Here is an 11,014-nt window from a genome sequence, read left to right as displayed (position 1 = left end):
AAAAAGTAAAAATAAATCATACTATGATCATAAATAGTAAAAAAATTATTATTATTATTTTTAAAAAATATATATATATATGAATAATAAGAGATTGTCAATAATAAAGGAGTGTAAATAGTAAACCCCTAAACTGAGACTAATAGTAGCTAAACACAGAATTAGGGTGCCAAGTTATATTGTGATGGAAGAGAGAGAGAGAGAGAGAGAGAGAGAGAGAGAGAGAGAGAGCATTCACATGATGATACATTAAGTGATGGTCAGTTGTCGGTACCACTACAATTAATGGGTTTCTTTTTGGTCTTGAAAACCAGCAAAGCATCTCGACACAAGGGAACAGATAAAGTTGAAGCGCGGAGGGCAAGCGACAGTGTTCCGTTTCCCGGGATTGGTGGGTGACCGGAATCTGCCTGCTCCACCTCCTTCCAGGGCACGGCGATAAAGTGATTGGTGGGAACATGCTCCTCGAGAAGTAAGACCATGCCGACTTAGGTTTTCCATTATCCAACTGTTTCACTATAGGAACGTTAATCTCCATTTGATCTTTTTCATCGGTTGAGTTGTCGTCATCTCAGTTGCGGTTCTTTGAAATGCAGCATGCTCTATGAGATGCTTTAAGATCTTTCAGGTGTCCATCATGTTCTATTGTAGCCAAAGCATAATAGCCACAGCATCGCAAGCTTTATATCTCAAAAATTTTGATGACCTAACAGTAACACCCTCACGACTTTTCATTGCTGATGTGCTTACAAAGTGTTTGATCTTTTTCCTGTGCTAGTATATGTGAAGCATCTGATCCCTCAGTGACCTTCCATCTAACGGAAATATTTTTTAGCAAGTTGATTATTGCTTTTATAGTTTTTTTTTTTTAGACACAATATTAGTTTAACGTCGTTGGAATACGATTGTGCTATTGTTCAACTTTGGTATTTGAATGCACCGGAATGATTTTGGATAACATATGATATTGAATCGGTTAAAGTTACATGGATATGACTATTTGGCTTGCATGATATACTTGTTAGCGGCCACTCGTGGCCTTAAAAGGCTAATTAAATTGGATATGGGAGACAAAAGTAAACCATAAACCTGTTCAACTCATGTGGTTTCTTGATAAATAATGGTGTTACAACTCGATCATGGTGATTTTATTCTGTAGAAGTTGGCAGTTTCACATGACAACTGTGAGAAAAACATAAGAGCTTAGCTTAGTTTTCTTTTTGTTAACGGATAGGAGGAACATAATTTACTCTTTGTAGCTGTATCTCTAAGTATACTGATCTTCTCTGTCACTGCTGCCTCCATGCCTGGCCGCAGAATTAAAAGATTCATGCTGATGTCTGTTCATGAGACGATAAGTATGGAGCATTTTTGTCTAACAAACACGATTTAAGATGCCTTTTGAAAAGCTCCAAGCAAGAGAAGAAGTGGGAAGTTAAAGGAGGTTGGAAAGGTGTCTCAGGTTGCTTCGTCAATTTCATGGCCTTTGCTCCAGGTCTTTATGTAGTTAGGGGGACCAAGAGCAGAAGTTGCAGACTAGCATTGCTTTAATGGTATGTTAGTCATTCATTTTACATATCAAGACTCAGTGAAAGAAAAGGGCCCATGAATGCGCTAGATTGGGAGATACTTTCCTGCACCATTGATGGATGATTTTGAAAGAAGTTGATCCTTAAACTTTGTATCTCTGCTCTTGTGCATTCGTGTGACATTTAGTGGAGAAAGACTATGACATGTGTAAAGATTGTGCGTAGGACTTGAAGAGGGTTGTCAAAGTTCACACAAGGCAAGTTAAGGTACCTGAAGATGATACCAGATTCAACAAAGGTCTTCCTGCTAGAATGAATTGAAGGACTCTACAATGGCAGGCCTTGTGAAAAAAAGTATGAAAAATATCTGGAGAGAATTGCAACAGAATCAAACCAAACCTTACTTTCATAAAGCATATAGAAATTACAACAATAGAAGAATTGTTATCATCAAAGTGCTGTCTCCCAAACTATCACCACCACCTCTGGGGAAGTGAGAAGAGTCATGATCGTGGAGAAATTCAACACTTTCGAACTTTCTTAATTATTCTAGCGAAACCTTCTCTATATTACATATGCTGCTCTTAATGTTTATCAATCATTTCATCATTCCATATTTTTGGAAACCAAAAACTCAGGTTCATGTAGTTAATGAAGCCATTCTTTTCATTATTCAGTAAAACATCTTTGAAGCATCCAAATTTCTAGATAATTTGAATTGCATACTGTTGTTTGTGGATAATTTAGAGTCTTATGAGTTCTCCGACATGATGAGTTGGTCAGAGCTAGAGGTGGTCAAGGCTAGGTCCATCTAATTTAATCTTAACAATATTGAGGTGAACTTGGTCTCTACACTGATCCATTGACCACCTCAATCTTAATCTTGGAAGCAAGATGTAAAGCCATTCATACCGGTTGGTATCAACCAATAATTATTGGTCCAATGATTAACCAGTACATAGGCTGGATGATTTTGTTTGGTATGACCAATAATAGATTGTACTGGGCAATAAACCTACTGCTCGATGACACTTACCTTTTTTCTTTTTTCCTTTTAATCTTATCCAAGAGATTGAACCCTTTACTCCAACCTCATCCGGGTAGCCCATCTGCTTTGCCACCCCTCATCTGTGTTGCGGCCCCTTGTCCTCGTTATCCAATTGTGGCCTTGGCCGGTGAGGTCGCCGTCACCTTCAAGCATTGACTTCTTCAGCCTCAACTTGTGAGGTCCTCGCCCGACCTTGAATGATATTGTACAGGCAGCAAGTCCTAGATGATGAACTACTCAAGATGTTCCTTGTCTACAGCATCAACTTCTCCCGCAAACATCACTGCTCAACTCCTCTGCCTTTTTGTTTGCTGCTACAATACGTAGATCTCTCTCTTTCTCACTTTTCTCTGCACTTTAATGGTTTTGGCCATACTGACACTTGGTGCACCACTGGTGCCATTATCGTATCAGTCTAACCACCGATAGATACCCATATTAGATCGAGATTTTAATTCTTGCTTAGAAGTGCATTACATTAAGACAAGGAACAAGTACCAAATGACTCATGAACCCATTGCTTTTTTAAGGCTTCAATTTCTCATCAACAGAAAAAATAGAAAACGTGTGGATCAAGGCCACCTAGAATTCTCCTACTGTTGGTACATTGCCGTATATTGGGTTTTCTCTCTCACTAATCCAATTCTCTTCTTTTGATCACAAAGTCTTGCAGGTGGTAGGTGGGATTAGCGTCTAAACAATTTATCATATTTCTAGCCTTTCTTTTGATCATATGCTTATAATGAACAATTGACAAACAAAAGATCTGGTTTGCTCTTTCCCCATTACATTTTACTCTGCATGTGCTTGCCATGATATTTTTAACATGGTCATTTATTGAAAATATGAAAAATGGAAAAAAAAAACTATGACAATAGTGATGATGAATCATCCTTTATAAAAAATGATAAGCCTCACTATAGTATCCATTCTCCATTCCAATCTTTGATTTCTCCGGTGTCAAAGCTGCAGGAAGGGATAAAAACAATATTTGAAATAAGTTAGTCCTAGCGTAAAGCAGTAACTACATAAACAAAAAATCCTTCAGATGATAAAATTCTATAAGCCAGGTACATTAAAATTTAGTGGTCCTGTCTAGCTGTCATATCAAACCTGTTTTCTTGCTTAGATGAAGCTTTATGTATTAACTAAGGCATGTCATCGAGAATTTGATTTTTAGCAGTATTAGTAAGATCTTAGTATTCATAGACAACCAAGTAGTGTATCAAGGATGCTGTCAGGAAACCAAACTGCAATTAATAAATTCCTAAAGACATTCTTTATCTAAATCTACAAAGTGAAAATTTTCTGTTACCATGGAAAGGCAGCATCATGCATGTAGTCCTCTTCATTGTAGTCGCTATTCATATGTGGTTGGAAGAGGCAAGACTCTTTAGCATCCCCTTCATTACTCAACCAAGATGGCATGTTGAATACCTCATTGAACATTTGAAAACCTGCTTCATGTGGATCTTCCTTTTCACATAGGCCATCCTCCATGTTTTTGAGGTACTTACTCCACCATGCTGTTGTCATCAAGTTCATCTTGTCATTCCACTCCATGTCATGCTGTTCTCCAATCAAACGGATCTCTGCAATTTCATCATCATCCATCATTGGATGCAATGACACTGGTGCAGGATCCAATGGAACCCCAGAGGCCTGGCAGGAAATCTTTGAGATACATGGTATTTTGATGCTTGACATGATACTAGCAGAAGAATTTGAACAAGATGATGGCTGGATTGATGGTTTCCTATTGAGGTTGTTGCAAAAGGACTCGTCTTTATTGTTGAACCTTTGAAGGTTGAGATTTAAGCCTAATGGTTGATTGGGCAAAGGGATGTTGAGGTCATCAGAGATGGATAGTCGTGTAATTGGTGGATAAATCCAAGAGTAAGAAGGGTAAGTAAAGGGTGACAATTTGGTGTTGTGGGCGTAGTTAGGAAATGTGTTGTTAGGAGTATAAATCCTAGAATTTCTCCTATACTCATTCAACTCCTGCTGCAACTCCTCTAGCACTGCTGGAGATAGCTCCAGAGTTGGAGAAGGTGATGGATTCTGTTGTTGTTGTTGTTGTTGCTGCTGCTGCTGTTTCTGCTGCTGCTGCTGCTGTTGCTCATTTGCTTGTTTCATGGTAGCTCTATGAAGTTTAAGTGCAGTCACAATCTCTCTCCTAGCCTCTGCCATATTAAGTAATCTTTCTTGGTAAGGCCTACTGGTACGGAGTCTTCTTCTCACCTGTTTCTTTCGTAGCAAAGCTTTCATTGATGATGGTGGTGATTGTTGCTGTTGAGTGTCACCAAGGCGCTCACCATCTTTAGCGATGTCTTGAGAAAATTCACCTGCACTTGCCCCATCTCTAGACTTTGATTTCATGGGATCTTTGGTCCTTGAAGAGCTCAGCTGCTTGACAAGACTACGGATGTAGGCACCAGACAGTTGAGGCTCTTGTAACTTGGGCTCCACCTCCATGCTCCTGTTGCTATGCTTGGAAGAGGAGCTCCTTCTCATCTCTCTCACTCCCTGCGGTATTCTTAAAACCAAAGATGGCAAGGAATGGAAAGGGAGGGTGAAATTAAAGAATCATGAACAGAACAGAGCAGGCTTTCTATCCTGATGGATGCCTCATGGGTTGCCATAAATAGTAGAAGACATTCTAGGATGTCTTGTGCTTTTCCACGTTCGTGAGGTTAAGAGTCCTCGTTCATGATCAGTTTGGTACTTGAATGTGACTTTTTAGCATTTAACAAGTTCCTAGCAGCTGAACATGTAAAAAATGTAAGCTTATATTGCAGAAGGTGCACTTTGTTCTTATGACCATATAGAGTAACAACAACTGTACCACACGGTGCCCATTCATGTATATGTAGCTACATACATACAAACATATGTACATAAATATGTATATCAAATAGAAATAAGATAATGACTGTTAAACAGAAAGCATAATGATGAATAAATTGTCATGTTGACCAAAGTAAAATTAAATTTCTTTATAATTTGAATGACAATCATGCACGGTTTGATTTGAACTGTTAGTGTGATGTCTTTGCTATGTGTCAGTTTCCCTAGTAATTCATCGGAACAGTTTGTCATAAAATAAATTTGTTTACATACATGGGCAGAGAACTGATAACTCCCCTATTATATCTGGATATATGGCTATGGGGCATCTGTTTAACCCATGTATGGATGTTAAAAACATTAGTTCTCAATAAGAAATCCAGATTTAGGAAAAAAGGTAAAATACAAATGGAGAAAGTTAATTCAAAATTTTAAATAATGTGCCACATTGCCTTACTGCGTTCTTTGTTCTGACCAACCCATGGACCTGTGAACTGGTAGGGCAGATGCGTGGAGTCACCAGCTAACCCTGTATATTATATATTTGTTCATCGTTATCCTTGTACAGATAAAAAAGGACGAACCCGTTCAAGTCTTAGTAAATTCTTTGGCATATTATGAGTTCAGTAAATCTTTTACAGATAAGTTCATATGGTCATACGGCATCATTTAATAAAATGTATTTAGTGTGTTACATGCATTAACTCTATTGCTGATGTTAGTTGACCTGATTGAGATCGACCTTATCAACAGAACATAAAGACAGAGTAGAGACTAAAAGGGTTGCCAAAATGTGGTCCCTTGTCATAAGTTTTGACAGCCTATTCATACTGAAACGCCACAGCAGGTGGACCATCAAGCAAATGCATGGTTGTCATTGTTAGGCATTTAAGCAAGAACACCACTCTTGAGGCTTGTCTCCCTTGGTGTGGATGGTTGGGTCCACATTTGTTGCTAATGTGGTCCCATGTATCGGTCCTACCTTTCTCCGATCAGGTTGACGATGGCACATGGCAGCATGCAAGAGGACGAGGTGAAGGTGCTGCTTTGGCAGCTTCAGGCTAAGGGGGGTTTCAACCAACCTAGTCCAACACAGACTGGCCATTCAAGCCCCCAGAGCCACACTGTAGAAGCCTCAAGGGGACTTTTGAGTTGTGAAAATGATCCCATCTTAGCTTCTCATTTATTGGGCACATTCATGACTATATCTAGGATTCTCATTAGGCGCAGGCCTCTCTTGCGAGACTCTCAGAAGAGTCTGGTCCCCTTGCAAAGAAGGGATGGTCGTGGCGGTGGGGGTGGGGGTGGACCATGCCATCATAGCACATTTACCACCACAACCAACAGATGATGATAAGGATAATTATGTTATAATTGTTAGCTTCTAGGGGCTTCTGGGGACCGAGAAAGTTTCAGCCTTGATCAAAGACCATTTGATCTTTCTTTCATGGGGTTTTAGCAAAGTGTACTTACTTGAGACAACAAAAGGCTTACTGTAATAAATTTCCAGTCAACTTTCCTCCTAACAATCGCTAGATTGTTTGCATGGATGTTTGGTGTGATTGATAACCAATTGGGCGATGGGAACCAAGGAGGGTGTGAATTGAGTTAGGATGCTGGATAGATTCTTCAGCCTTAAGTAATGATCTTTACAATCCTTGGTGCCAATAGAAAAGGAGGACCACTTGGTCATCATGACAGCCAATGCATGCTTGGTCATGGTTGTACTTAACATCACATAATGGATAATGAAATAGACAGAGTCAAAGAAGATAGGATTTTTCAACTTATGAAATGAATTGATAGCCTCCAAAACATTGAATGTTGTTCAAGTTCCAATTCAAGGAGACTGGAGGTAGAGAAAAATTAAAAGAACTGTTAAAATATAATGAATGAACCATATTTAGATGTAATTTGTTTAGGTAGTATGGAAGAGACTATGAAAAAAATTTGTGGAACCAAAGGCTACTATATTAAGATTTCTTAGGACAACCAATGCAAATTCCAGAAGAAAATCACATACTTGAAAGAAAGTACAAATAAATATGTTATAGCAATCTACATGTATGGACACATGACTAACTCATCTGGGTGATTCTTTTGACTTATGAGGTTGATGAAAACTGATGTTTTGATGAGCACAAGAAGGATGTGTTGAAGAATTCACGGAACATTCTGAGCTGCCAAAAAGTCGTGAAACAATCCACCTAACCACACAAGAAATTTTGAGCTAAAGATATATTTCTAACATGCCAATAAATGTTATCCTGAGAATTTTATCATGTGACATCTTATGCGACTTGATTACTTTGACTTTTCCATATGTCCAGGTACGGTTGAAACGGTGGTGAGATATACAATCATTGTATAAACAGATGGCAGGAGAAATGCACGTACATCTTCTAGTGCCAGACAGGTATATATGCTTCATTCACCATGGTGGCTGCTGCTGCAAGATTGATGTCCAGGTCAGTTTTTCAGACATAGGTTATAGAAGTTAATGTTTACAGGTTAATGTTTCATTTTTGTGAAAATATACAGGTGTTATATGCTTCACCATGGTGCCTACAGCTATAAAGACTAATGTCCAGGTAAGTTTTTTAGACAGGTTTCAGTAGTTATTTTTGCAAAAATATGATTTCAAAGGCATACCCTTTATGCGACGAGTTGCTGCACAAAATTGTACATGTTTCATCATCCAACATGAATGTTTGCGACAAAAAAGCTTTTGTTTCACTTAAGTTTTGGTTGCCATCTGCTTTAGCTAAACCTGTAAAACTGCTAAATTTGCATCTAAACTCATTTTTCTTTGTGCCTCTTATTTAACAGCAGTCTAAGAATTTGAAATTTCATCTTGCCCATTTTGCACAATCTATATCTTTCTATCTGAAAATGGCAACTGAGGCCTATTGTTTCTTCTTCTTGTTCCCTTAAATTATGGTGTACTAAGAAAAGAAAAAGATCATCTGAAGAAAGATGTATGGAAACTGAGAGCTTTATGCTACCATGAATAACTTCAAAGACTTCACTACGGAATGAATTATGAATATTTTTCACCTTTCTAGGGTTTTGGATTCTCCAATTTTCCATCATGATCGGGTGGTTGACTCAGATAACCAGATGCCCTCCATTGTGGTACAGAAGGATTGGAAATCCTGCCTTCCACTAAGTCTTGTCACAATCTCAAAGTCACCAGGCCTGCACGAACCTCGAAGCATGATGGATGTTGATCATGTATCAGTATCAGGATGGACATGCTGGAGGACCCTAACTCAGTGACAAAAGCCATCTTCAAGGTATACTGGGACTTGGATCTCTCATGGTGGTCGTTTCATTTGGACTTCTCAAGTGCCATAGTCTGCTCATCGTTGTATTGTGTTGTTTCATTTTGCAGCTGCTTGGTTTAGGACCTGGCGGTCTTGCTATAGTCTGCACTCATTGGCTGAAACCCCCTAACTGTTGATGGATTGTTGCAGACTGATATATAATAGCTTGGAAGATTGGCTTCTTCTCTGTGATGTACCTCCTTCAAAACAACAAGTTTCAGGTTTGTCTCCTCTTTTGGTTCCTGTCTCAGCGGCGATGGAAAACGAACGATCTTGATGAACATGCATCACGTAGTGCACTGTGTGGTTTGTAATGATGTGGTCTCTCGTAGGTTTGATGTGATGAGATTGAGATTTATCGGACTTTTGAGAGGCCATATATCATATTTATTATAAAAGTAAAATGTATTACGTATTATATATAGTAGTGGAGTTTCTCACATAATATGTATGTACTTCTTTGCATATGGGACCCTCAATGAGCGATTACCTCCTCCGTTAACAAGGGAGGTAGGAGAACGGGTAGCTCTGAAAGGTAGGAAAAAAATTGTTCTCGTCAGAAGAAAGGTTGATTATACTCACCACACGGAAGAAGAATAACAACGCCACTGCTTCTTCGATGCCACTTCACTACTGCCTTACGAGAGGCGAGTGGTAAGTTCACCAGCGGTGGTAATGTGGCGCGGCGGTTTCAAAGTTTGCCGCCACGGATTCAGGTTCTGATCACTTGTGGTGAGAGGAAGACACTAGAATTTGAATTGACTTGTTGCCATCTTAATTTTTTGTGTGCTCTTATCGCCCGACTTATGAGCGGTAAGTTCACCGAGAGACCGTAACGTCATGTTCTCTTCCAACGTCGGTGCCTATTTAAGTGGAAACAGTCCAAGCTTTTCTTGGCATCTTCGCGGCGTTCGGGTGTTACGAAGGACAAAGAAAGGGGTACTTTCTTATCTGGATCATTCCTTGTTCTTTTGGTGTTTTCTTCTTCTTCCTGAAATTCTTGGAAGGATCGGCGAGTCGTCCTTTGTTTCTTCTATGTTTCCTCCCCCTCCTTTGCACGTATCGAGATCTGCGTAGGCTTTCTTCGTCTTGGATGCTGATCTGGTAAGTTTGCTCGAGCCGATGGTTTTCCCGGATGAAATTATCCTGTTGGACTTTTCTGAGAACGAAGTTGGATTGAAGTTAATTGGTTTTCAGATCGGAATCTTGTTATAAGCTCTATATGGTTCGCATCTGGATGACGAAGTTGTATTTAAGCTAATTGGTTTTGAGATCGAGAATATTCCTAGATCTTTTGGTGTCTTCTTCTCTTCCTCGAGTTTCTTGGGAGGATCGGCGAGTCGTCCATTGTTTCGTATGTTTCTCTCCCCTTCTTTGCTCGTATGGAGATCTGCGTAGGTTTTCCCGGATGAATCGATCCTGTCGGCTTTTTCTGAGAACGAAGTTGGATTTAATAAGCTTGGTTTTCAGATCGGAATCTTCTTATAAGTTTTATATGGTTCGCATCTGGATGAAGAATTTGGATTTAAGCTGATTGGTTTTGAGATCGAGAATCTTGTCTTGAGCGATATATGGTTCGCATCTGATGCAATCGGCGCTGTTATTGTGCCACGCAGCGATGTCACGGGATCGGCCGTGTTTTAGCTCGGTTTCCATGTCCGTCTTTCATTGCCGATCAAATCGGTGGAAGGATTCGAAATCAGAGATTCCGTAGCATTTAATGATGAGTCCTAGGGTTTTGGAAGGTTACATGGACAGCTCACAGGAGGCTGCCATGCTCGAAGCCTTGTGATGGCCAGGAGAGTTATGGTAACCCTAACATTCTTAAATCTTGATTCGCATATTAAACATGATTTTGACAACATGAATAAGGCAAGCGATATGTATTCTTGATATCGCAGTATGCCGTGAAGCAACCCCATGAAAGTAAATGTAGTTTATCATGAGATTTCCTTTTAATATGACAGAAGCCAAAGATATCTCGTAAGTTAAACAATGAAATGCCATGACTTATATTTTAGTTTAGTTTCTCACCGTCATTCATGATCATGATAATAGTGGTACGCAAGAATAGGAATTTGTAGTAGGGTTGCAATATTTATTTATATATGCATTAATCAACAGTATACATTTAATTTAAAGATAAATAATAACTTAGCCATCTATATGTTTGAATGTCAGTTACGTAATGAGATTTTTTGTGTTTAATGTTTGTTAAAAACATGAATGAAATATTAATATTAACTAAAACTGTAGTATAGTTA

The 11,014-nt window shown here is 39.1% G+C and overlaps 1 protein-coding gene and 1 long non-coding RNA gene across 2 annotated transcripts; one reads left to right on the top strand and one right to left on the bottom strand.

Moving 5' to 3' along the window:
* Positions 1–238: 238 nt before the first annotated feature.
* On the top strand, positions 239–9,168 carry LOC108952267 (uncharacterized). Its single transcript, XR_001976964.2, has 5 exons — positions 239–472; positions 7,755–7,892; positions 7,966–8,015; positions 8,490–8,720; positions 8,819–9,168. It is a non-coding gene; the product is annotated as an uncharacterized LOC108952267 (long non-coding RNA).
* Positions 3,104–5,445, bottom strand: LOC103977385 (uncharacterized). Its single transcript, XM_018822743.2, has 2 exons — positions 3,893–5,445; positions 3,104–3,543 (listed from the first exon to the last, which is right to left on the bottom strand). The coding sequence occupies exons 1-2, from the start codon at positions 5,089–5,091 to the stop codon at positions 3,495–3,497; spliced, it is 1,248 nt and encodes a 415-aa protein (XP_018678288.2). The 5' UTR covers positions 5,092–5,445; the 3' UTR covers positions 3,104–3,494.
* Positions 9,169–11,014: the final 1,846 nt, after the last annotated feature.

Source organism: Musa acuminata, chromosome BXJ2-3, assembly GCF_036884655.1.
Source record: "Musa acuminata AAA Group cultivar baxijiao chromosome BXJ2-3, Cavendish_Baxijiao_AAA, whole genome shotgun sequence".
Classification (NCBI taxonomy): domain Eukaryota; kingdom Viridiplantae; phylum Streptophyta; class Magnoliopsida; order Zingiberales; family Musaceae; genus Musa; species Musa acuminata.
Note: the sequence above shows the minus strand (reverse complement) of the source record. Positions and strands in the feature narration are given on the sequence as shown.